The sequence below is a fragment of the Ictalurus furcatus genome, chromosome 12, assembly GCF_023375685.1.
Source record: "Ictalurus furcatus strain D&B chromosome 12, Billie_1.0, whole genome shotgun sequence".
Classification (NCBI taxonomy): Eukaryota; Metazoa; Chordata; class Actinopteri; order Siluriformes; family Ictaluridae; genus Ictalurus; species Ictalurus furcatus.
Genome location: NC_071266.1, coordinates 29302815 through 29329923, shown reverse-complemented (window position 1 = coordinate 29329923; position 27109 = coordinate 29302815). Strand labels below are relative to the sequence as shown.

General features: G+C 42.8%; 3 protein-coding genes and 1 non-coding gene across 6 annotated transcripts in view; all 4 read left to right on the top strand.

Moving 5' to 3' along the window:
* Window positions 1-5204, top strand: part of LOC128615562 (WW domain-binding protein 11) — a 6801-nt gene extending 1597 nt beyond the window's left edge. The window contains exons 5-12 of the mRNA XM_053637758.1: window positions 804-1000; window positions 1117-1250; window positions 1492-1613; window positions 2778-2957; window positions 3038-3151; window positions 3500-3787; window positions 3874-4059; window positions 4342-5204. Of these exons, the coding sequence (XP_053493733.1) occupies window positions 804-1000; window positions 1117-1250; window positions 1492-1613; window positions 2778-2957; window positions 3038-3151; window positions 3500-3787; window positions 3874-4059; window positions 4342-4946 (1826 nt within the window). The 3' untranslated portion in view covers window positions 4947-5204. The remainder of the gene's footprint in view (window positions 1-803; window positions 1001-1116; window positions 1251-1491; window positions 1614-2777; window positions 2958-3037; window positions 3152-3499; window positions 3788-3873; window positions 4060-4341) is intronic.
* A 430-nt stretch (window positions 5205-5634) lies between these two features.
* ddx47 (DEAD (Asp-Glu-Ala-Asp) box polypeptide 47) lies at window positions 5635-10337 on the top strand. Its single transcript, XM_053637776.1, has 12 exons — window positions 5635-5812; window positions 5900-5993; window positions 7104-7292; window positions 7515-7586; window positions 7674-7792; window positions 7886-7957; window positions 8148-8264; window positions 8552-8698; window positions 8961-9098; window positions 9238-9308; window positions 9771-9900; window positions 10101-10337. Exons 1-12 carry the CDS (start codon window positions 5696-5698, stop codon window positions 10242-10244), a joined length of 1410 nt encoding a protein of 469 aa, XP_053493751.1. The 5' UTR covers window positions 5635-5695; the 3' UTR covers window positions 10245-10337.
* A 4486-nt stretch (window positions 10338-14823) lies between these two features.
* On the top strand, window positions 14824-14905 carry trnas-cga (transfer RNA serine (anticodon CGA)). The gene has a single exon. It is a non-coding gene; the product is annotated as a tRNA-Ser (tRNA).
* Window positions 14906-17235: 2330 nt separating this feature from the next.
* LOC128615577 (uncharacterized) lies at window positions 17236-25887 on the top strand. 3 transcript variants are annotated; one of them, XM_053637777.1, is made up of 8 exons: window positions 17236-17827; window positions 18896-18962; window positions 19086-19127; window positions 21032-21161; window positions 21539-21658; window positions 21774-22142; window positions 23843-23999; window positions 24268-25887. In XM_053637777.1, exons 2-8 carry the CDS (start codon window positions 18906-18908, stop codon window positions 24770-24772), a joined length of 1380 nt encoding a protein of 459 aa, XP_053493752.1. In that variant the 5' UTR covers window positions 17236-17827; window positions 18896-18905; the 3' UTR covers window positions 24773-25887. The 3 variants fall into 3 exon arrangements, with proteins under 3 accessions (XP_053493752.1, XP_053493754.1, XP_053493753.1); XM_053637778.1 differs by having other exon boundaries at window positions 17241-17827; window positions 21539-21646; XM_053637779.1 differs by lacking the exon at window positions 19086-19127 and having other exon boundaries at window positions 17237-17827.
* The last annotated feature ends 1222 nt before the right edge of the window (window positions 25888-27109 follow it).

Genomic DNA, 27109 nt, shown 5'->3' with positions numbered 1-27109 from the left:
ATCCTCGTCCACACTGGCATTTCCGCCGTGTTTCAGAAACGATCTCCATCCACACTACACGACCGAATACGTATGTCACATGATCATTCATGCACACTGGACATGCGCATACAAGTGTAAACAGGAAGTTGGTTGCTAGTCAAAACCGGTGTTCTGTGTAAGAATGACAACAAAGCAAGCAAAGCTTGGGGTTCAGTCTGCGTGTTGTTGTGTATATGATCAAGGAAGTGTAACGGTCATGTGGTAGGGGCTTGACGAACCAGGGGAGGGCACGCAATGATCCAGAAGGTCCAATCAGGGGGCGAATGTGGGCGAAGCCACTCCTTTGTTTTCAAAAGTCTTCATTTTGCTCTGTTTACATTGAAATGCAAGCCCGGAGTTTTCAAACTAAAACAGGGTCTTCGGCGTTTCCAAAAGTCTCCGTTTTCCAGGGTTGGAAACACCGGAGTAGTGTAGACAACAAGCATAACCATAGCAACAGTTATGCATTTTAAAACGAAAATGCACTAGTGTAAACACAGCCTTAGTACCCTGAAGAAGTGATTAGTGGAGTCCCGGGTTCCCATAAATAAGTGATTAGTCAGTAAGGGAACACCTAAATGAGTCCTAGTCCCCGTGAGGGAACACACAGGGGGGATTGAAATTAGCTACACATTTGTGTTTGTATATAAGAAACCCTGTGAATGGGGAAAAAAAACATTTAAACTTCAGGTCCAGGTCAGTTATTTCCACAAAATGAGAATGTTTGGTCTCCAGTTCATTAAGGCAATCATTATCTTGGTTTGTGTGTGTGTGTGTCTCAGAGTTTAACCCAGTACAGCAGCCCTTGCTGAACGATAAAGTGCTCCGTGATAAGAGGAAGAAGTTGCGTGAGACCTTTGAGAGAATCGTGCGTCTGTATGAGAGAGAAAATCCCGAGACGTATAAAGAACTGCGTAAACTGGAGCTCGAGTACGAGACCAAACGGGGACAGCTATCCCTGTACTTCGACTCTGTCAAGGTGAGCGTGTGGAACTCGTTTTTACATTATTTATTAATTCAGTTATACTCATTATAACATGGAATTGTCACCCACATGTAAGCACATCTCTGAAGTCTCTTTCTGTTCTCCATTAGAATGCCGAGTCGGTGGAGGTGGACAGTATTCCTCTTCCTGATATGCCTCATGCACCTTCCAGCGTCCTCATTCAGGACATCCCGCTGCCAGGAGCCCAGCCGCCATCAATCCTCAAAAAGACCTCCACCTTTGGGTAAATTAAGAAGAACATAACTAAAGTCATTCTTAACTAGTTAATAACTCTATTTGTAATCCTTAACCTATTCCCGTTCTGAATGTCCCGAACCCGAACCTTTGGTATGTTGAGATTATCAGGAGAAAGTCCCAAAAAGATTTGGGAATTTTTGTGGCGGGGTGATTGCACCGTGACCGGTTCTGATTTACAGTGTGTAAACGCCTCGCTGAATAAAATATACTCACTCTCTCTGTCTCAGTAAAGGGACCGTGATGTCATCTGCAGCAATTGCTGGGGTTCCTCGGTTACCACCTGGACGTAAACCCCCTGGACCTCCACCTGGGCCTCCACCACCACAGATACTTCACCTCTATAAACCAGGTACACAGTTACAGACACACTGGGACTTGTCTACACCAGACCTTATAAAACCCAGACATTGAGACGTCCCAAGACAGTGACACAGAACCAGAGCACACGGTGCGGTTTGAGGAAAAGACCAGACACATCTACAGTATGTCCATCCCAAGACCAAGAACATAATTCTGGAGGTTCAAACACTCCACAGAATGAGGCATGAAATTGCAAAACCCACTTAAAATCAGGCCTAGTCTGAGATTAGATGAAGATATGCTCAGACATGGACAGTCGGCCAGAACTAGACCAGACATACCGAGGTCCAACCTGTGACCATACGTGGCAATTTCCAGCTCCTTAAGAACAACGCAGTAGTTGCATGAAGATGCATGGTCTAGCCTGAGACCAAGAATTGGTATTGCATAAATTGTTTGCTTAAAACAAAGATCAGACATGTCAGTGTCCAGTCCCATAAGACCAAGACTAGGTTTGCTGAGGTCCAACATCTCAAAACCAAGACTAGATGTTCTGAAGGTTCAGACACTTCACAGAATAAGATTTGACATCGTACTAAAACCAGATATACCAAGGTCCAATCTGAGACCACATGTGGCAAGAATCTTAAGAACAACGCAGACTTGACATGGTCTAGCTTGAGACCAAGGACTGGTATTTCGTGGTCCAGCGACTTAAGACCAAGACTAAATGTGCTGAGGTCCGACATCTAAAAAACCAGGACCAGACGTACCAAGTTCCAGCCGCTTAAAACCTCCTAGTCTTCATAGACAAAAACCTATAGAGATGTCTCTAAATCATATCCCTTAAGTCACCAGAATACCAAGACTAGACTTCTTTAGACCCTTTGTTGATTTGAAACCACAACACCAAAGTTCTCCTTCCAAAAAACATGGGCAAAAATCGGCCTATTTAAAACGTGCTTGCTATCGTCTTTGCAGATCTAGAACAAGTCATATATGTGACAGACCCCCCAGGCTCACAGTTAACTTGCCCTCTCCACACCAGTCACCTCAAGATCTTAAGACCAGAGCCTGAGTTGTTTCTAACTAGTCACTTAGCTCTAGTTGATTGTATGTGGAGTTTAGGATTAAGAACAACGGTCTGAGTCACACTACTAACCCTCTTATACCCACATTCACAGCTCGGTCACATGATGTTTGCTTGTGTTAGGTACAGGAGGCGAGGCTGACGTGGACATGGCTGATCGAGACAGCGATAGCGGCTCAGAGGGAGGAGAGGAAGACAGTGAATCGGACGACCAGAGTGACGGAGAGGGGGATGAGCTGTCGGAGAAGAGGGGCATGGGAAGCCGACAGGATGAACGAGAGAGGGATGAGGAGAGAGAAAGAGGTCAGAAAGAGAGAGAATTGCTTTGGGATGGTTTGTGTCATACTGCATGTGGTGCTCATGTTTATGTGGTTGGTGTTTAGGTCGCACTGTGCGTTTTGCCGATATTCCACAGCCGGCAAAGAAGCGAAAGAAGAGGGTTGTGAAGAAAACGAAGGCTATTACACCTCTACAGGCCATGATGTTGAGGATGGCAGGTACTCTCTCTCTCTCTCACACACACACAAACACACCCTACATCTGCTCCGCTTAATCAGAGGTGGAGAAACAGTTTATTGTCATGTGAACTCTTGAAATGGATTACTTTCACTTTCACAAATAAAAGCATGGCAGTCAAACTTTCTGCAAACATGCTACTTGTAAGACTGCAAACAGCAGCTAGTTACGTTATGTAGCTAGATCAGGCTATTTGACTCAAATGAAGAAACAAATATGGTGATGTTCTTTGCTGAAAGCTGTCTAAGTCTATACCATGGATATCTAGGGTCCTTGTAGTAATCTCTGTGTGTGTGTGTGTGTGTGTGTGTGTGTGTGTGTGTGTGTAGGTCAGTCGATTCCAGAGGAAGAGGAGGAGGTTGAAGAGGAGGAGTACACAGACTCCGATCAGTCCGACAGCGAGAACTTGGAACCCCCCGGCGACAGCCAATCAGCTCCCTCGCTGAACAGACTCCCACCACCGTCAGCACCAATGGGAGCACCGCCACCACAGCAGCAGCCACCACCTCACCTGCAGCCACCGCCAATCACCGGCCCTCCTCCTTTAGGACCTCCCCCTGCTCCTCCAATGAGGCCTCCAGGCCCACCCTCAGGTCCGCCTCCTGGGCCTCCACCAGGTGAGTCAGGAATATCAGTGTGCCAGAATTCAATCCAACTAGATGAAGGAAAAATTGAGTGTTTTGTATTGTGTTCGTATCTACAGGTGCCCCTCCATTCCTCAGACCTCCCAATCTACCTGGTGCGCTGAGGGGGCCGATGCCTCGTATGTTGCCCCCTGGTCCCCCTCCTGGGCGACCTCCAGGCCCACCCCCTGGCCCACCACCAGGCCTTCCTCCGGGTCCACCTCCAAGAGGACCTCCTCCCAGGCTGCCTCCCCCAGCGCCACCAGGTGTGTGGTGTTAGTATTATTACTAGTCTTTATGAGGCTCACATATCCTTAAAAATGGGAGTCTAGCTTTTCTTCATACCCCTCAAGTCAGTTATACAGACGTACTAAGAAACTGGAAAAAATGTGACTTTAATACTATGGTAAAGAATTACCCCAAAAACATTGGTCATTCTTATCAGTGGCTCAAGTTAAGCTGTACTGCATGTCTGTTTGTTTTTATTTCTGTCCATAACCTGTTTTTGTGTGTGTGCGTGCGCACGCATGCTCACGTTTTTCCTGTAGGAATTCCTCCCCCTCCTCCTCGTGCTGTTCCTCCACGGATGGCTCCGCCTCTCTCCATGTTCCCGCCCCCTCTGAACCCCAACATCCTGAGTGCCCCTCCCAGCATTGTTCCTCGTCAGAAGCCGCCAACTTCCTCTGCCACATCTTCCTCCAGCGATCCCTCCATCTTAGCTCCACCTTCTCTCTCTCTCTCCATCCGCCCGTCGTCTCTGCAGATGCCCCCCCCTCCGGGTACCGTTCCCACCCCTGTCAATCCCGCCACCCACACCATAGAGAAGCGCGCCAACATCACGAGTGTCCCCGGTGCTGCAGGCCAATCGGGCGCTGCCACTATATCTGCAAAACCGCAGATCATCAACCCCAAAGCAGAAGTGACAAGATTTGTTCCCACAGCACTACGTGTGCGCCGAGAACGAATGGGCCCACAGGGGGCCATGTCCACCGAGAAAGGAGGGAGGAGGGAAGAGGAGAGGGTGGGACACGGCCTCAAAGCAATACCCTCAGCAAATCTTGCCAAGCCCGGCTCAAGCTCCGCCCCTCCCAGCATGAAGACGAAGGACCAGGTGTACGAGGCCTTCATGAGAGAGATGGAGGGGTTACTGTGAGACAAAGGGGGTGGGGGGGGAAAGGTGAAAGATGATTGGTCGAAGAGGCGAGGTTAGCGTTAGCATTTCATTTCTATGCTAGCATCCATTAAGTGAACCATTGTTTGTGAGATCAACAGAGCGATTCGGTCCTTACAGGAGTTTGAAGCACCATTTTTATATTGAGTTTGTTTTTCTGTATGTAGATGTTTAGTGTCAGAGTTGGAGATGGAATAATGTGATTGTTTCTGAACTAAAATAAACACCAAAACCCTCTCAGATTTTTTCCCTGTGCTTGTCTGTCTGTTTTTGTCTGCTGATTTGAATTATTTCTTAAAAATTAAGAATAAATCAGTCCAGAGCAGTCTTCATGTTTATTCAGACATCTACAGTAAACAGGTCTGTATGGAGATGTTAAATGTTAAGTGTGATTCTCTGACAGTAGGACTAAAACATACTTTACATCAGGAATTATGCGTCCTAATTATACTGTATTAATCAGCCTCAAACTTATCAGAATATTTTACATCATTTGTGCAGCTAATAAAGTTTTAATAAATAAATAAAACATTTTTATATTTGTAAAAAAAAGAATAAGAAAACGTTTTATGTCACGGCGTTTCAACGGTTATTTATTTATTTATTTATTTATTTATTTATTTTTGCCACGCGCTCCCCTGGGAACGTCATTGCCCATAAGCCATCGCGGCCACGCTTCCGTCACTTCCGCTCTTGCGCAGTTCGTCTTCACAACACGTTGGTCCTGAAACATGGCGGAGTCACCGGACAGAGCTGAAACCTGCAATACAGAAATTTCTGCGGAATCAAATGAGGATGACGTTAATGTTATAAACGCGGAGGAGCCGACAAAGAGCTTTAAAGACCTGGTAAAGAGGATTATTAACATTTATACACACAGGAAATGAGTTAGAGATACCGAGCGATGTAACATTACTGGTGTGTGTGTGTTGTAGGGAGTAACAGAGGTTCTGTGTGAGGCCTGTGATCAGTTGGGATGGAAAAGTCCTACCAAGATTCAGATAGAGGCGATTCCTGTCGCTCTTCAAGGTGAGACTCGTGTGTTATCTCCAAAAACCTGTGTCTCTCTCTGTCTGTCTCTGTGTGTCTCTCTATCTGTCTCACTCTGTCTTTCTCTATCTGTCTCACTCTGTGTCTCTCTATCTGTCTCACTCTGTGTCTCTCTCTGTCTCTAGTGTCTCTCTATCTGTCTCACTCTGTGTCTCTCTATCTGTCTCACTCTGTCTCTCTATCTGTCTCTGTGTGTGTCTCTCTCTGTCTCACTCTGTGTCTATCTGTCTCACTCTGTGTTTATCTGTATCACTCTGTGTCTCTCTGTCTGTCTCTATGTGTGTCTCTCTATCTGTCTCTATGTGTGTCTCTCCCTGTCTCACTCTGTGTCTCTCTATCTGTCTCACTCTGTGTCTCTATGTGTGTCTCTCTCTGTCTCACTCTGTGTCTCTATGTGTGTCTGTCTCTGGCTCACTCTGTATGTGTGTCTCTCTATCTGTCTCACTCTCTGTGTGTCTGTCTCTATCTGTCTTGCTCTGTGCATGTCTCTCTATCTGTCTCAGTCTGTTTCTCTATCTGTCTCGCTCTGTGCGTGTCTGTGTCTATCTGTCTCACTCTGTGTTTATCTGTATCACTCTGTGTCTCTCTGTCTGTCTCTATGTGTGTCTCTCTATCTGTCTCTATGTGTGTCTCTCCCTGTCTCACTCTGTGTCTCTCTATCTGTCTCACTCTGTGTGTCTCTCTCTGTCTCACTCTGTGTCTCTATGTGTGTCTCTCTCTGTCTCTCTCTGTCTCACTCTGTGTCTCTATGTGTGTCTGTCTCTGGCTCACTCTGTATGCGTGTCTCTCTATCTGTCTCACTCTCTGTGTGTCTGTCTCTATCTGTCTTGCTCTGTGCATGTCTCTCTATCTGTCTCAGTCTGTTTCTCTATCTGTCTCGCTCTGTGCGTGTCTGGCTCTGTCTGGCTCGCTCTGTGCGTGTCCCGCTCTATCTGGCTCGCTCTGTGCGTGTCCGGCTCTATCTGGCTCGCTCTGTGCGTGTCTGGCTCTGTCTGGCTCGCTCTGTGCGTGTCTGGTTCGCTCTGTGTGTCTCGCTCTCTGTGTGTCTGTCTCTGTGTCTCACTCTCTGGGTGTCTGTCTCTCTTTAAGGGAGAGATGTGATCGGTCTGGCCGAGACCGGTTCGGGGAAGACGGGTGCGTTCGCTCTGCCCATCCTGCAGTCTCTGCTCTCGTCTCCTCAGCGTCTCCACACGCTCGTCCTGACGCCCACCAGAGAGCTCGCCTTCCAGATCTCAGAACAGTTTGAGGCCCTGGGTTCCAGCATCGGGGTCAAGACAGGTCCGTTACAGCGTCCCCTCTACACGTTACTATAGAAACGATAATGTATTCGACTGAGCGCGTTAATATAAACCTGTGCTACTGTCAGAGCTGTTGTAGAAAACCTTCTGACCAATCACAATCCAGAATTCAACAGCGCTGTGGGATAATGCACATTGCATTTCATGTGTTCTCTTTTCATGAGAGAGAATTTTTAACAATTACCGTGTATGTTTCTTACAGCCGTCATCGTTGGTGGAATTGACATCATGTCACAGTCGATGGTGCTGGCTAAGAAACCCCATGTTGTGATTGGTGAGTGTGTGTGTCAGTCAGTTACTCCCATTTCACCTTGAGAACACTAAAGAATTTAAACTGTTTGTGTTTGTGTGTGTGTATCAGCTACTCCTGGTAGATTAATTGACCATCTAGAGAACACAAAGGGATTTAACCTTCGAGCTCTGAAGTTCTTGGTGATGGACGAAGCAGATCGGATCCTCAACATGGACTTTGAGTCTGAGGTAAATCATGATTACACACGATACTGATGAAGCTGTTTCTCAAATCCTGAGCTTCAACCCTTCTGTCTGTATCTTTCTCTCTCTGTCTCTCAGGTGGATAATATTCTGAAGGTGATTCCCAGAGAGAGACACACATTCCTGTTTTCTGCCACCATGACGAAAAAGGTACACATACTTCATTTCTCATTCATATTACAATTCTAGTGAGACGCTTAGTTACTGCTGATAAATACTGATGAATGTGCACTATCCATTTCAAAACGTGTGTGTTGTGTGTGTGTGTGTGTGTGTGTGTGTGTGTGGTTGTGTGTGTGTGTGTGTGTGTGTGTGTGTATATATATATATATATATATAGGTCCAGAAATTACAGAGAGCTGCCTTAAAGGATCCGGTGAAATGCACCGTTTCTACCAAATACGCCACAGTGGAAAAGCTTCAGCAGTATTACATATTTATCCCGGCTAAATATAAGGTAACTTACAACAAGGAAATAGCAAAAACATTATAAATATTTAGAATCGGGGTGTTCCTGTTTGAAAATTGCACGGAAAGATAATCTAGTATAAAATATCCTGGTTTCACGATTTTAACCGACTAATGATAGGGGGAAATGAATGGGTAGATGTTAATAGATGGGAATGTATTTACCTGATGTTTTGAGAAAGTCAGGTGGTGCTCATACTTTGTAACTAATGATCACAACATTAATTTAAACATAAGATTGCATACCCACTCACTTACTGCATGTGTGTGTTTCAGGACTGTTACCTAGTCTCCATACTGAATGAATTAGCTGGGAATTCATTCATGGTTTTCTGCGGTACTTGTAACAACACACAACGGGTGACGCTGTTACTGAGGAACCTGGGAATCACTGCCATCCCACTCCATGGTCAAATGAGTCAGGTACACACATACACACTTGATACACTCGTACTTCTATTGTTGTACTTTGTGCCATCTAGTGGGGACCAGGACTGCTGCGTGCCCTCTTGTGAGGACTGGGACTGCTGCCTGCCCCTCAGATGTACATATTCTAGACTTATGTAAATGTGTTGTTGCCTGTTTGAGAAAATATAAACACATCCACTATTACACACCTAGGAATGGGGTGCTGCTTCAAAGAAACCTGGGACTCACTGCTTTGTGTTGTTTCTCTTATGTGTAGAATAAACGTCTAGGTGCTCTGAATAAGTTTAAGTCAAAGTCTCGATCTGTGCTGCTGGCGACAGACGTGGCCTCTCGTGGGTTAGACATTCCACATGTGGACTGTGTCATCAACTTCGACATCCCCACACATTCCAAGGTAAAACAAAAACGTTAGTCAACACAGACATATAGATACACCCCACAGACCACTAAAGTTAATAAAAAGACAGGAATTATTATATATTCCATCAGTATATGTGGGCTGGTTGTAAATTTTGTATATGTGTGTGTTTCAGGACTACATCCACCGTGTGGGCAGAACGGCCCGAGCAGGACGATCTGGAAAATCCATCACATTCGTTACACAGTAATCCAATAAAGCACGCTCAACACACTGTTCATAAACCGCATTTGACGCACTGTAAATAAATAAACCACACAGTGTATGAACGGTGGCTCAATCAGTCATAAATCTCACCCTGCTAATAAATCACACTTTACACAGTCTAAAAATAAATTATGCTTTTTAATACTCTAAATAAACCACAATAAATCTAAACAGGAAATTACTCTCATCCCTGTGAAAGCATTACATTTAACACAGATAAAATAAATTCGATTAGATTAGAGAAGCAACTGATCAAATTAAATCAACACATTCAATAAGTCACATTTAACGCTGTAAATAAACCATACAGCACTGGGGGAAAAAATCATAACCATCAATAAAAAAACACCACATTGTGTAAATCATTAACTGTCAATAAATACAGTCAGTAGATACAGGTGCAGCTTTCTCATTGCTGAATGTTGTGTGTTTTGTCTTTAGGTATGATGTGGAACTTTTCCAGCGAATTGAAACTCTGATTGGGAAGAAACTCCCTGCTTTCCCCACACAGGAAGAGGAAGTGATGATGCTAGTGGAGCGAGTGAGCGAGGCACAGAGATTCGCTCGACTTGTATGTCTTTTTTTTTATGATTAACACTGAAAATTGTCTGTATTCGCATGCAAATTAACCTATTCAGATTAAAAATTGAATAAGTGTGTGTGTTATTTGTCTCAAACACGGAATTCTAGATAACTGCCTGCTCAGTGATACTATCCTCTCTTCATCTGTCTCTTTCCCTTTTCTCTTCCTCCATCTTTCTCTCTTCACAGGAGATGAAGGAGCAGGGAGAAAATAGGAAAAGGAGGGGAAGAGACGAAGGCGATGATGCTGAACACTCAAGCGGTGTGCGGAAAAAAGTGAGGGGAGGAAAATTTGCAAGAGGAAAGAGTGGTGTCTCCAGAAGAGGACGCTAAATGCACACTTCCTCAAATGAAACTTCCTTGTATATAATACATTAATGATACATCTCTGTCTGTTTCTCATTAAATAAATGTTGTTTCTTCAAACATCTGTGCAGTCAGTTCATTTACTTGTTAATCACTTAACAGCTAGATTATGGAATATACCTTGAGATGATCAAATTATGCAGCTTCTTTCTAGTTTGGAGCATAAAATGGTTGTTAAACAACTTACCACCTCATGCATTCACACAATCAGCAATTCTTTACTGTTGTATTTCAGCTGTGTTTGTTTATATCATTAAAACATATGGAAATAATCCAAATTTAAGTCTTTTGTGTTCCTGTTTGGACAAATGATCTAATATGGAACCTTTTTAAGAGAGAGAATCATGCAGTTATGGGATTCATGTATATCTATGAAAGTTGGCACCTCCCAAAATATCCATAAGTTTTCATCCTCATCTATATGCTTTAGAGAAAGGAGTTTACCAGTTAGGAACTCTAAATCCAGTCTTTCATTAAACAGGTGTGTTGGGCTGAGGAAGAAACCACCTTGATCTTCTGTGTAATAGGCTGAGATACTGTCCACTATACTAATGAAGAACACACAGCATGGGCCAACAAGCAAGCGTTCCCACACTTGGGAGGATTTGGGAAGCCGGTTAATTGCAGGAGGCAAAGAATCTATTATGCAGATTCTTTACAGAGGCTGTGCTGTAATAATAATAATTTAAAAAAGCCTTGAAGCCTATGGGGTTTCCCTGTGCAGGTTTGAGTCCTGCTTGCAGTGAGCCAATGCTAGCATGGATTTTTTTATTGCTCCTCCTGTAGTTGTGAGCCCACCTGTTGAGCTCTTTCTGCAGGAACTGAAAGCTACAAAAAAAAATGTGGATGAAAAACGCCTTACTTTCGGTCCATAAGTTCATCATTGGAGTACGGAAATGTATTTACTGCCCAGTATATCTTTTCTTAACCTCTGACCATTCCATGTCATTTAGAGCTCGGAAATGGACAGTAAAATTTCTTCTAGGATTGTAATGCCTTCTTTCACCCATCAGTGGATTAATTAAATCAGCTGTGTTGGGAGAAAACAATAAACTGCGCAGGGGCTCTCTGGCACCTGGGTCAGGAACCTGTACCATAATATAGAGAGAACTGCATTTGACTGAGCAAGAAAGCAGCTTGGAATTCGTTGTCACAATTAATGGTAAAGTAGCCTCTCTATCTGGAAATCAAACTCCTGTCTTCCTTTAAACAGGTGGCAATACTGTCCACTATTCTGAGAAGAATAACAGGCAGGCAATTGTAAAGAAAATTGTCATGTTGGGAAGTTAACATTTACATTTAAATCCAGAGTGATTTACAAGTATCTCATTTGTACAACTGAGCTTGGCAGTGCTGGGATTTAAACTCACGAAGTCTTAATCTTATTCACAGGAATACCATTGAGCTTACACGAACCCCCAGGTTCGTGGGGTAATTTCGCTAGAAATTACTGGAGCACTCTCACCACATGGCACGTCTTCAGCTGCATTATTCCAGCTGAAAGTCTGAGCTCGGCTTGACATGTCCTTCTTGGAGTTTAATTCCATGAGATCATTTGGTCCTTCACAAACGCCGACAGTACAGAGCATGAGGGGAAACCACAAATTGACCGACGAACCAGTCCGACTCTGAAAGCAATCGTGAAAGCAGTGAAATAGACAGAATAGAAGAAAAAAAAGAAGACTCCCCAAGTCGGCATACTAGCTCCCTTTTACAGTAAAAAAAAGTTCATGAACTTCGTGCTTCTGCCTGGTCACATGATGGAAAATCTTCCTACTTGTCACAAGCCTTGCAGAGCTACAGTAGACAGTCTAGCTACCATGAGGCATTATTACAGCAAAGGGGAAGCAGTAACAATAATTACCTTTAAAACACCTTATAACATCAATGGAGGTACAGGCAGACATATACAGTATATACATATACAGTATCTCACAAAAGTATCTCACTAGGCTATCTTTATGTAGAGCAGCAATTCTTTTTTTCAGATCCTCAGAGAGTTCTTTGCCATGAGGTGCCATGTTGAGCTTCCAGTGACCAGTATGAGGGAGTGTGAGTGCGATGACACCAAATTTAACACACCTGCTCCCCATTCACACCTGAGACCTTGTAACACTAACTAGTCACATGACACCGGGGAGGTAAAATGGCTAATTGGGCCCAATTTGGACATTTTCACTTAGGGGTGTACTCACTTTTGTTGCCAGTGGTTTAGACATTAATGGCTGTGTGTTGAGTTATTTTGAGGGGACAGCAAATTTACACTGTTACACAAACTGTACACTCACTACTTTACATTGTAGCAAAGTGTCATTTCTTCAGTGTTGTCACATGAAAAGATATAATCAAATATTTACAAAAATGTGAGGGGTGTACTTACTTTTGTGAGATACTGTACATTGTGCCCCTTATGTGGCCCCACTACAATTTGAGGTAGACGGAGTTATAGTGCCATGTGTAATGGAAAAAAGGGTCTCTATGTAAAGAAATTGAGTCCCTGTCTTGCACATGATAGGCAGAGATACTGTTCGCTATACTAGCAAAGAACACACAATACAGTCAAACAAACATGGACATTCTAAACCCTGTGGATAATTGTGAAAATTGAGAATCATAGCAGGCAAGGAATTGTACATGACAACTCTCTACTGTGAGTGTACTAAGATGGCTGAATGGTTACATTGTTGGCCTTGAAGGCTATTGAAGTTACTTTGTGTTCAAACCTTGCTCAGTGCATCAACTGCAAGTGTTGCTGGTGTGCAGTTTCCTAATGAATGATTTGAAACGATGGTACAGCTTACCACTCACAAAGAGTGGCTGAGTGGTTAAGGTGTTGGATTTAAAATCCATTGGGGTTTCCTCATGCAGGTTCAAACCCTGCTTGCAGCATGTCAACTGTAGATTAATATTTCTTAAATACCTCCTTTCTGTACATGGTGACCCAGACATGCAACTTGGAAAATATTATTCCTGCTGACATTGTTTCAGGTGTGGTAAGAAGAATTACCCTGTACTGAGCAAGACAGCACCTTGAAATTAATTCTTGCCATATTTGGAAAAGGAAAATCTTTCAGAGAATCAAATCCTGGTCTTCCATGTGATAGCTGGTGTCACTGTGTACTAATCTCTACACCAGCAGGACAGGAAGGAATCATCCATGAGTTCTGGGGTGTTATACTGGCAGACACGGCATCCCTTAACATTATCCCAGACATGTTTCTGGACAGTGAGGCCACCAGGCCACCTCCAGCACCCTCAACAGGGTCTTCCCTCTGCCTAAATGTCCCCCTCAAGGATTGTTGTGCAGATAATGTAGAGATGTTTGTATTAATGATTGTGGTATTAAAAACTGATGTTTCTCTTCTTTATCCTTCAAGGGAACTTGGTGGTATAAAACCCCCTGGTGGTCCTAAAAAATAATCCGTTGGTCTTTCTCTTTATGGGGTTGATTTCTGGATTGCTGGTGAGTTATGGTAGGGTCCTAAGCTGTGCTTGCTGGATTTCTTCCCATGTATGGTGTATGCTCGCTGAAACCTTGGGTTGAGTAATGGATACACAAGTGCATCTGGCCCGGTCATCATCGATCTCGATAGCCCATCCTGATTGTCAGACCTCCCGAATGGAGAAGCGCCTTGAGTCGTGGAAGCTACTCTCGGGTACAGAGAGGTAGGAGGCAAGGCATTTTAAAGGTTCATGTGACCAAATGGAGCAAAAGAACATTTGTTCTTGTAGTCAGGCCTGGGGCTACTTGAGGTGGAAGGAATGGATAATAGACCTATCCTCTTTTACTTCCGGTAGAAAGAATTACACTCCATTGAGCAAAAGAGCACCTTGGAATTCATTCTGCCACATTTAATAAAAACTGAACCTACCTGTCAGGGAATCAAAACCTGATCTTCAATGTGATAGGTGGGAACACTGTGTAACTAAACACTACATAGACTTTCTAGCCCTTACAGGTAGATGTATACATTGTACCACTTTTATTACCATGTGACATAGACTCCCTTGCCCCAGCCAGAAGGGTAGGAATTTCTTCCCATGAATGGGGTATGCTCGCTGAACCCTTGAGTAATGGACGCAAAAGTAGCGCACAGCACGGTCACCGTTGACCTCAATAGCCAATCCTGATTGTCAGACCTCATGATTGGAGAAGTGGCTTCAGTCGTGGAAGCTACTCTTGGGTACAGAGGGGTAGGAGATAAGGAATAATGTAAGGTTTACGTGACCGAATGGAGCAAAAGAACACCTGGTGTCACAGTCGGGCCTGGGGCTACTTGTGATGGAAGGAATGGATAATAGACTTATCCTCTAGCTGTCTACAGTCCATAACAGCTGCCCCCAAGGTCCAGGATAACCCAAAAGGTGGGAAGCAAATTCAAGAATGTTTGAGCTGAAATGCCATATTAGCATCCTTCATGATGCACGTGTCCACGTTACAATCCCTGCCCTGCCAAGTGAAATTTTAAAGACGATTGGCATGTTGGAATTATCAGAAATAAAATGAGCCAAGGGGTTGCATACAAAGCCTATTTTCAGCACCTCTGCTGTGATGGCCGAGAGGTTAAGGCGTTGGACTCGAAATCCAATGGGGTTTCCCCACGCAGGTTCGAGCCCTGCTCGCAGCGTGACAGCAATTAATGCACCTATTTTTATTGACATTGTCTGATTTTACTTGAGGTAGAAAGAATTACACAGGATTGAGCAAAAGAGCACCTTGGAATTCATTCTGCCACATTTAATGAAAACTGAACCTACCTGTCAGGGAATCGAAACCTGATCTTCAATGTGATAGGTGGCAACACTGTGTAACTAAACACTACACATCTACAGTGAGGGAAAAAAGTATTTGATCCCCTGCTGATTTTGTACGTTTGCCCACTGACAAAGAAATGATCAGTCTATAATTTTAATGGTAGATTTATTTGAACAGTGAGAGACAGAATAACAACAAGAAAATCCAGAAAACCGCATGTCAAAAATGTTATAAATTGATTTGCATTTTAATGAGGGAAATAAGTATTTGACCCCTCTGCAAAACATGACTTAGTACTTGATGGCAAAACCCTTGTTGGCAATCACAGAGGTCAGATGTTTCTTGTAGTTGGCCACCAGGTTTGCACACATCTCAGGAGGGATTTTGTCCCACTCCTCTTTGCAGATCTTCTCCAAGTCATTAAGGTTTCGAGGCTGATGTTTGGCAACTCGAACCTTCAGCTCCCTCCACAGATTTTCTATGGGATTAAGGTCTGGAGACTGTCTAGGCCACTCCAGGACCTTAATGTGCTTCTTCTTGAGCCACTCCTTTGTTGCCTTGGCCGTGTGTTTTGGGTCATCGTCATGCTGGAATACCCATCCACGACCCATTTTCAATGCCCTGGCTGAGGGAAGGAGGTTCACACCCAAGATTTGACGGTACATGGCCCCGTCCATCGTCCCTTTGATGCGGTGAAGTTGTCCTGTCCCCTTAGCAGAAAAACACCCCCAAAGCATAATGTTTCCACCTCCATGTTTGACGGTGGGGATGGTGTTCTTGGGGTCATAGGCAGCATTCCTCCTCCTCCAAACACGGCGAGTTGAGTTGATGCCAAAGAGCTCCATTTTGGTCTCATCTGACCACAACACTTTCACCCAGTTGTCCTCTGAATCATTCAGATGTTCATTGGCAAACTTCAGACGGGCATGTATATGTGCTTTCTTGAGCAGGGGGCCTTGCGGGCGCTGCAGGATTTCAGTCCTTCACGGCGTAGTGTGTTACCAATTGTTTTCTTGGTGACTATGGTCCCAGCTGCCTTGAGATCATTGACAAGATCCTCCCGTGTAGTTCTGGGCTGATTCCTCACTGTTCTCATGATCGTTACAACTCCACGAGGTGAGATCTTGCATGGAGCCCCAGGCCGAGGGAGATTGACAGTTCTTTTGTGTTTCTTCCATTTGCAAATAATCGCACCAACTGTTGTCACCTTCTCACCAAGCTGCTTGGCAATGGTCCAAGCCCATTCCAGACTTGTGTAGGTCTACAATCTTGTCCCTGACATCCTTGGAGAGCTCTTTGGTCTTGGCCATGGTAGAGAGTTTGGAATCTGATTGATTGACTGCTTCTGTGGACAGGTGTCTTTTATACAGGTAACAAGCTGAGATTAGGAGCACTCCCTTTAAGACTGTGCTCCTAATCTCAGCTCGTTACCTGTATAAAAGACACCTGGGAGCCAGAAATCTTTCTGATTGAGAGGGGGTCAAATACTTATTTCCCTCATTAAAATGCAAATCAATTTATAACATTTTTGACATGCGTTTTTCTGGATTTTCTTGTTGTTATTCTGTCTCTCACTGTTCAAATAAATCTACCATTAAAATTATAGACTGATCATTTCTTTGTCAGTGGGCAAACGTACAAAATCAGCAGGGGATCAAATACTTTTTTCCCTCACTGTACTTACAGGTAGACGTATACATTGAACCCCTCTTATGGTCATGTGGCATAGACCACCTGCCCCCAGCCGGAAGGGTAGGAATTTCTTCCCATGTATGGGGTATGCTCGCTGGACCATTGGATTGAGTAATGGACGCAAAAGTGGCGCACAGCACGGTTGCCGTCGACCTCGATAGCCCATCCTGATTGTCAGACCTCCCGATCAGAGATGTGGCTTGAGTCGTGGAAGCTACTCTTGGGTACAGAGGGGTAGGAGGTAAGGCATAATGTAAGGTTTGCGTGACCGAATGGAGCTAAAGAACACCTGGTGTCATAGTCGGGCCTGGGGCTACTTGTGATGGAAGGAATGGATAATAGACCTATCCTCTAGCAGGCTTCAGTCCATAACAGCTGCCCCCAAGGTCCAGGATAACCCAAAATGTGGGAAGCAAATTCAAGAATGCTATGAGCTGAAATGCCATATTAGCGTCCTTCATGATGCACGTGTCCACGTTACAATCCCTGCCCTGCCAAGTGAAATTTTAAAGACGATTGGCATGTTGGAAATATGCTGTAATATCCGGGCTAGGATAGTATGGTATGTTAAATTATTCCCTATACACTATAGGAAAAAGTGAGTCAGATCGATGTATATATTGTGAAATGGCAGAAACAGCTGAGCACGTGATGTTGCAGTGTGAGGCATACAATATAGAAAGAATTCTGTTTGTGGGGAAATTAAGAGATCTTAGAATAGATATAATAACATTCAAAATATATTTCATAGTGCATTGAGAGAGGTGAGAGTATATAGCATTTTCATTAATTCTTGGGGGACATAGGTTTGATTAGAAGGATTTAAGTGTTTTTTGTTTTGTTTGTTTTTACCACCATCTGAACTTCACACTCCATCCCTGTAGGTGGCGGTAATGTGCCTTACTTCTTCTTCTATTGTTTTATGGCGGTTGGCAAAACTGCAGTTGCTGTTTGTTTGGTTGTAGATTTCTGACACAGCGAATCGTTTATGCGTTAAAATTATATCACAGTATTGCAATTAGACTAGATCAGGTTAACATTAAACCCTCGGCATTGTGTTTGTATTTACGGCTTTAAATCCTGTTCTGCTTTAAAGCCCACGGTGAGTTACACTTTAGCTTGCTAAAGTAGCTGCTCGGCTAACAGTAGTGGTTAAGTACGAAATTGATTTCTACTTGCTGTGTAAGTGCACTACATAGGGTAATAACACGCCGGCTTCTAAACCCTATCTAGTGCTCTATATGTCCATTGGAGAGCCATGTGAGATTCAGCCTAGGTGGAGTCGGTTCAGCTAGCTGATTTATAAACACTGACTGGCTTATTTATGTTTCTTCATTTATTTATTGACTTATTTGGAAATATTGACTACTAACGAGTCGATGTGTTTTTAAATCTGCACTAACAGCTATTATGAATGTTTCGGACTCATTGTGTATGATGGGAATTCCAGCCCTTTTGAGTGAATCGGATCATTTGGCTCAGCTCACCAATAAGAGTCGACTCTTTTGGCTAATTGCCTGTTTCTTACCCTGTGTTACACCACTAAGTGAAAGATGATGTTTGTGGGCGTGGCCTATCCAGTGTTTGTGGTGTTTTCAGTTCCATAGAGAGGGCTAGTACCTATATATAGCTTTTAAAGGCAACTAGTTAAACACAAATTAAATAATGCATTAATCAGTGTAAAACCTGGTTGTCTGATTTACATGTTATGTGCTGGACTCCGTATTAACTTTGTCCTGTGATTAGCAAATAAAGCTAACTGTATACTAGCTGCATAAACTCACCAGAGGCACCAACGATCTCTGCTACTACTTTCCAAGCTTTACTTTTCTTTGTAATTTAATAAAGAGAAATGACAGTACATATAGAATATACAGTGGTGCTTTAAAGTTGAACCCTTTTGAATTTTCTATATATGGGCCATTCTACAGAATTTGCGCAAACTGCTGTCCCACAACCAAAATACACATTTAAAAAGCCTTTAAGTATTCAATTCTTAAATGTTTACTAAGATCCTTCTATTATCTATTGAAACCCATAATAATATTTAAAATATCAGTACGCTTAAAATATATATATATATATATCATTATTTATATCATTATTTATTGGGTACATTATTTTACCCAATATTATCTTACCCAATTCATTTGTTATTGCAACCCTTTAGGCTTCTTATAATGAAATCAGCAGACGCCAGTCCATCCTGTGAGCCTCCTGCTGTTACATCTTCACAGGTAAAGTCTATGTATTCATTAAATTTTAATAATAATTATTTACAGTGGGGAAATTATTCAGTAGAATAATCAGAATACACATTGTTCTCCGCCGTCCTCACCACTCTGGTGCCTCCAAACCAGGCAGTGATGCTCCCTGTGAGAAGAGAAGCCCCAGCCCACTGGGTGAGACCTTGAACACTGACATTTATGGCATTTTGCAGACACACTTATTCAGATCGACTTACATTCGTCTAATTTATACAACTGAACAGTTGAGGGTTAAGGGCCTTGCTCAAGGGCCCAGCAGTGGCAGCTTTGTGACTCATGACCTTCCAGTCAGCAGTCCACTGAGCTACCACTACCCTTGGACTGAACCTGGCCAGACATCGCAGATGTTAGAGACACTGGCAGGCCCTTGTCACCAAGCTGTTTGTGTGTGTGTTGTCCAGAAGAGGTCTTCTGTGAGGTGGACCCCTAGGTATTTGAAGCTGCTCACGCTCTCGATTGTGGCCCCATTGATAATCAGGTGGCTGTAGTTCCTCACCTGCTTCCTCATATAATCAATAATCATCTCCTTAGGCTTGGTGACGTTCAAGGAGAGATTGTTATTGCGGCATAATGTGGGGAGGATATCCACTTCCTTTCATTGTTAGTGATGAGGCTAACAACCATTGGCAAACTTCACCAACTTGTTGGAACTGTGTTTAGCTGTGCAGTCACTAGTGCTCCAGTGCTGAGGGTGAATATGGAGGAGGTGTGCTTTCCCATCCTGACCCCCTGGGGGTGTCCAGTCAGGAAGTACAGGATCTAGTGGCATATGGAAGAGTTCAGCCCCAGGTTCTTGAGCTTTTTGCAGAGGTGTGAGGGGACGATGGTGTTAAAGGCGGAGCTGTAATCCACAAACGGCATCTGTATGTAGTTCCCTTTCTTCTGGTCCAGGTGGGAAAGGGGAAGTGTGTAGGATGTGGTTGATGGTCTCCAGCCCTGCATTCTAGCCAGCTATGGTTAGCTACCCATGGATTCTGATTGGGGAAAAACCTTTACAGAGCATGTGTGAATAGTCTCTCCAATCAGAAACTGCTGATGCAAATTTGCTGACATGCTGCAACATCTCCCAGTCTGCATCCTATAGCGGATGTTCTAGCGTGGCTTGTGGTTGGTCATTCCAGCACCACAGTTCCCTCGTCAACGGATCTTCCCTCTTCTTCCTTGGTTTAGGGTTTGGGTTGTATATATTTTGGGAGTAGTAAAATGGTGGCGTGGTCTGACTTACTGAGTGGTGGTGTTTTTATTGCCTTATAACAGTCCCTGTGTTGTGTATAACAGTGATCCAGTGTCCTTTCTCACCGTGTACTGCAGGTTATGTGCTGATGAAATCCGCCATGACTTTTTCCAAGTTAACCTTGTTAGAGTCACCGATAATCACCAGTGCTGTGTCTGGATTCTTTGTTTGTAGCAGTCCACTGTCCCTGTGTAGTGTCAATAAGCAGTGTCTGTGTGGGCCTGAGGTGGATTATAAACAATCTTGATGATGGCAGAGGTGAATTCTCTGGTTCAAAAAAAGGTGCGACATTGACTGCGAGGTATTCCAGGTCTGGTGTGCATAATTCCATAAGACAATGGGCCCTCTGTGCGTGGTTGTTTTTTTGTCATTGATCATAACACACACTCTACCACCCCGGATTTTTCCTGAGTTCTCCGTCCTGTCCATGCAGTGAAGGGAGAACCCAAGTAGTTGTACTGTGTGGTCTGTGAGTTGATCTGTTATGTACTTAATTTTCCTTTAATACAGTGAAACAGAACATATCTGCTTGCCAAATTCTGTGTTAACAGTCTCCTAAAATGCATTTATTGATAATGCACAAAGGGTCAGGACTAGCAGACCAGCATTCCTCATTTCAACCTCTTTAGTGTTGAATGGTGTCCAATCTTATCCACAAAGGGTCGGTGTGGTTGTGGGCTTCTGACAAACCAGAGATTACAAACCTAGCAACCAGTTTCATAAAGATTATTTGTTAATTGTGTATTATGTACACTGTATGTATTATTGTCCTTTGTTCTGACTTTAGCTGTGCAATGTTGTACAGACAAAAACTTCCGTGACTTCAGCTGGAGGGTCAACAAGCTCTGTGGGTCACTTCAGCCCTGAGGACCAACTGAAGGAAGAATTTCAAAAGAAGGTTATAAAAGAAGAACCTGAAGTTGATGACTACCACTGTAAGGAAAGAGGATAACACTACATAAATTTTGACTCAAGTTATCTGCATTTGATATGTTTTCTATGTTTCTATTGTGAATAACATATGGGTTTATGAGATTTGCTAATCATTTGCATTATGTTTTTATTCCCAACTTTTTTTGGAATTGGGGTTGTACAAATATTAGTACTTGGTTATAGGAAAGAGCTGCTATTGTGTTTTTATGTGCTTGTTTGAAACGCTGTTTGCTTTCTTGTTTAATTAGGGTTCAATTGTGTCTGGAAGTTCATGACATTTATCAGTTGTATTCAGTTCATTATAGACATTTATGTTTCTTCTCATTTTTGTATTTTATAAATGTTACTCATTTATGTCAATTTAAATTTTAAACTTTAGCTGGCAAGGCATCAAGCTGTGTGGGACGTGTCACCTCTGTGGACCAACAGAATGAAGTATTTCATGAGAAGCTTGTAAAAGACGAATCTAACGACGGAGATTACTTCTGTAAGGCAACAGGTCACATTAGAATCCAGCCACTGACTAAATATGATAATTCTGTTCAACCTTTTAATTTAACTAGATTTAATTTGTGGTTAATCTTCTCATATTTTTTCAAATAATGAAACTTTAGGTGGTGAGACATCAAGCTGTGTGGGAAAGAATGAAGGATTTCAAGAGAAGCTTGTAAAAGACGAACCTGAAGATGGAGGTTACCTCTGTACTGCAACAAAACACGCTAGGACATCAAGCTGTGTGGTCCACCTGACCCTTATAGACCAACAGATGGAAGGATTCCAAGAACAACCTTTAAAAAAAGAAGAACCTAATGAAGATGACTATCTCTGTAAGGTGCGGGGAAGAAGCAAGTTTAATGTTGAGCTGCTGGTGTCATTGGTGTCTAAACACAGAGAACTTTATGATAAACGCCACAGTGACTACAAAAATGTTGATAAAAGGGAGTTGTTGTGGCAAGGAATTGCCGATCAAATAGGATTCGATGGTGAGTTTCATTTTACTTTTTTTTTTTCATGTACAGTGCATCCGGAAACTATTCAGAGCTTCACTTTTCCCACATTTTGTTATGTTACAGCCTTATTCTAAAATGGATTAAATTCATTATTTTCCTCAAAATTCTACAAACAATACCCCATAATGACAACGTGAAAGAAGTTTGTTTGAAATCTTTGCAAATTTATTAAAAATAAAAAACAAAAAAAAAGCACATGTACATAAGTATTCACAGCCTTTGCTCAATACTTTGTTGAAGCACCTTTGGCACCAATTACAGCCTCAAGTCTTTTTGAGAATGATGCTACAAGCTTGGCACACCTATTTTTGGGCAGTTTCTCCCATTCTTCTTTGCAGGACCTCTCAAGCTCCATCAGGTTGTATGGGGAGCGTTGGTGCACAGCCATTTTCAGATCTCTTCAGAGATGTTCAATCGGGTTCAAGTCTGGGCTCTGGCTGGGCCACTCAAGGACATTCACAGAGTTGTCCTGTAGCCACTCTTTTGTTATCTTGGCTGTGTGCTTAGGGTCGTTGTCCTCTTGGAAGATGAACCTTCGCCCCAGTCTGAGGTCCAGAGTGCTCTGGTTTTCATCAAGGATGTCTCTGTACATTGCTGCATTCATCTTTCCCTCAATCCTGACTAGTCTCCAAGTTCCTGCCGGTGAAAAACATCCCCACAGCGTGATGCTGCCACCACCATGCTTCACTGTAGGGATGGTATTGGCCAGGTAATTGGTATTGGCCTGGTTTCCTCCACACATGACGCTTGCCATTCAGGCCAAAGAGTTCAATCTTTGTTTCATCAAACCAGAGAATTTTGTTTCTCATGGTCTGACAGTCCTTCAGGTGCCTTTTGGCAAACTCCAGGTGTGCTGTCATGTGCCTTTTACTGAGGAGTGGCTTCCATCTGGCCACTCTACCATACAGGCCAGATTGGTGGAGTGCTGCAGAGATGGTTGTTCTTCTGGAAGTTTCTCTTCTCTCCACAGAGACACGCTGGAGCTCTGTCAGAGTGACCATCTGGTTTTTGGTCACCTCCCTGACTAAGGCCTTCTCTGTTTGGCCAGGCGCCCAGCTTTAGGAAGAGTCCTGGTGGTTCCAAACTTCTTCCATTTACGGATGATGGAGGCCACTGTGCTCATTGGGACCTTCACTGCTGCAGAAATGTTTCTGTACCCTTCCCCAGATCTGTGCCTCGATACACTCCTGTCTCGGAGGTCTCCAGACAATTTCTTGGACTTCATGGCTTGGTTTGTGCTCTGACATGCATTGTTAACTGTGGAACCTTATGTAGACAGGTGTGTGCCTTTCCAAATCATGTCCAATCAACTGAATTTACCACAGGTGGACTCCAATCAAGTTGTAGAAACATCTGAAGGATGATCAGCAGAAACAGGATGCACCTGAGCTCAATTTTGAGTGGCATAGCAAAGGCTGTGAATACTTATGTACATGTGCTTTTTTTGTTTTTTATTTTTGATAAATTTGCAAAGATTTCAAATAAACTTCTTTCATGTTGTCATTATGGGGTATTGTTTGTAGAATTTTGAGGAAAATAATGAATTTAATCCATTTTGGAATAAAATGTGGAAAATTGAAGCGCTGTGAATACTTTCCGGATGCACTGTACATAGGCTTGTAACTTTTTGTTCGCAAACTTTTAACCATCTTCACCGTTTGTGTGCTGTGTAGTGGAGGAGGTTAAAGTGAAGTGGAAAAGCTTACGCGATACATACACAAGGAAAAAGCGTGAGAATGATTGCCGGAGTGGACAGGCTGCTAAAAAAAAGAAGCAGTGGAAGTATATGAAGGTGATGGAGTTCCTCACAACATCAACTGAATTTCAAAGGTATTAACATTAAAACATTACAATTTATAGCTGTGTGAGCTATACAGTATGTAGTGGATTGACATCATCACGCTTCTAGTTCAGTATATTAGTTTGTTCTATTCTGTGTATAGGTAACATCTGCTGAATTTGGGTTGCCAGATGAATTGTACATTACAATTACTATATTTTTGGTGTTCAAACATTGACCTCAGGAGTATCAGTTCAAGATGGTTATGAAGTGTGGCATGCCCCACACTGTGAATGATGCTGATTTTTTTCTTTACAGTGTTCACAGGAACATTTCTGAAAACACTAAAGTGGATGACCAAAATGATGCAAGTGAAAGTGAACCAGCAAGCAGTTCTTCAGGAGCATCCATCACCAGCCCAGCAGTGATGAAGTCCAGTGCGAGGAAGAGAAAGCGGTCAGACATGTTGGACTTCTTAGAGAATTACCTGTTGTCCAAAGATGCCAGGAAAAGAGAGAAAGAGGAGCGCAGAGAGCAACGAAGAGAGCAAAAGAGAGAGCTAAAGAAAGATGATATTTACTTTTTTGTTCATGGTTTGGTACCTGCGCTAAAGAGATTGTCCCCATCCAAGCTGTCTTCGGTCAAACTCCAAATACAACAGTTATTGCACGATACTGAGTTTGGTCAGTCCTCTTTTTCTCAGTTTTCTCACAAATCGCCTGTGTCCACCCATCAAGTCACCCCACAGACCTCTACAAGCTATGAGCGCTACAACTTTAGAATCAGGACTTCTGATGAAACCACTTTGAAGGCTTCTCATTGAGTACACCCTATGGGCAAATTATTTTGCCACATTTATCACAATTATTTTGTGGTAATAGGATTTTTAAGTGTATTGTGTGGTAGCTGTTGGTCAAAGAACAACTGACGTTAAAGCTAGAATATGCAGAATTGGAGAAACGAGCTAAGATTAAGACTAAGCTAGATTTTTGAAAACAAACAACTGAAAATATTCCACCCCCTACCTTTAGGGCTTCTTTCCAAGCCAAAACTCCAAAACAAATGAACATTGCGCTGTCTGAGTACTGCTGCATCAAGACACCAGGGAAGATCAATGAGTGCATGGGCAGTATGTGTGCAGGTAGGCAGATATATATTTAGAGAGACAGGTGGAGGACCAATCATGGACAGGGTTTTTATTGGCCTGTGACTGCCATAGATAACGGAATTTTTTCTTTTCATTGTCAGAGCACTTGATTTATTGATTGCTGTAACAATTTAAAGTGAATCTAAAAGTCTAACACAAATTCTTCTCGAATACCTTTGAATATACTAGCTTTAAATGTCAGTTACATTAAATACAGACATAAAGTGCATTTAAGATAAAGATACAATAAATGGGCTGCATAGTTGATGATATTTCTAACCAAAGCCCTGGTTGAATCTTTACTGTGAGGTAGTCTAATGATGAAAAATGTGATTATTGTCAAAGTACCACCAAACGGTGGAAGTTTTTTTAAGCTGGGATGGTGGTGGTGGTGGTTATGGCAGGGTGCTTAACTTTGTAAAAAGACAGGTGCTTCATGAAGTCCGGTTTACGTAGCAGATATTGACTGACAGTGGATGCAGTGATAATGCCACTGTGGTCTGCAATCTAATCCACATCTGTGAATGGTATACCTTAAAACATAAGAATATAGAACTGTAGTATTATTATGATGATGATCATCAGTGTAAATTATGAATACACGAAATCTGAATAAAGAATATGGTTACCAAAACATAAAGGCAGTTGTTTGGATTCATTGCTCAAATGGAATTGATCATAACATTCAGGCTGCTTTTCATGCATAGACATTATAACTCAATTTGCAAATGATCACACACATACAGCCAAGAAAACAACAAGCATTTTAAAACAGACAAAGAAAAAATAAAAGAAATTAACACAGTATAATTTATAATGCATTAATTAAAAGCAAGAGAAAATAAAAAAGTTTTTAAGGCCCCCTGAAAAGACACTAGTGATGGAGATGATTTTATGGCCAACGGAAGCTTGTTCCAAATTCTAGGGGCCACCACCACAAAAGCTCGATCACCTTGAGATTTAAGGCAAGATCGAGGAACCGACAGACGCAGCTGATCTCCAGAGTGAAGAGACCTTGAAGGTTGATACAGACTTATTAAGTCTGAGATACACTCTGGTGCTAGACCATGAAGAGCCTTAAATACGTATAGCAACACTTTACACTGGATTCTCTATGGAATCGGCAACCAATGTATTGAAATCAATAGTGAGGTAATATGGTCTCTCTTCCTGGTGCCAGTTAAAAGCCTAGCAGCTGAATTTTGGACCAGCTGCAGGTGAGAGAGAGAGAGAGAGAGACTCCTGACTCACACCCAGATACAAAGCATTACAGTAGTCCAAACGAGAAGACACAAAAGCATGCACAACCTTCTCCAAATCATCAAAACAGAGGATGGACTTCAACTTTGCTATAGATCTGAGATGGAAAAAAGCTCAGTGTCAAAAAGAACACCCAGGTTTTTGACACAGGAGAGTTTTTTCCCTGGAAGCAATGCCAAGTTGTTGTTTACATCCACCCCACATCCCCTTGGAACAAAAAGAATAAACTCAGATTTATCCTCATTTAATTGGAGAAAGTTGTTTGCCAACCAACACTTCACATTGGCCACACGTTTATACAGAGATTCAATAGAGGGTTGCTTCTCATGTTTAATAGGAAAGTAAAGTTGAGAATCATCAGCGTTCAGATGGTAGTGTATGCCATGCTTATCAAAGATCTTTCCTAATGGAAGCATGTAAAAGGATAACAAAACAGCTCCCAAGATGGAGCCCTGAGGAACCCCACACATTCATGGAACAACTGATGAAGAACAGTTCTCTAGACAAAGTGAAATTGTTCTACCCTTAAGATATGAGGAGACCCATCCCAAGCCTAATCCCTGAATACCAACCTGGTCTCTTAGGCGATTGATGAGAATATCATGATCGACCGTATCGAAAGCGGCACTAAGGTCAAGCAGCTTAAGAGCAACACGACTACTAGAATCCACACCCTCAATCATTTAAAACCCTCAACAGAGCTAACTCATTACTATGACCAGCTCCAAAACCTGACTGAAATTTATCAAGTAT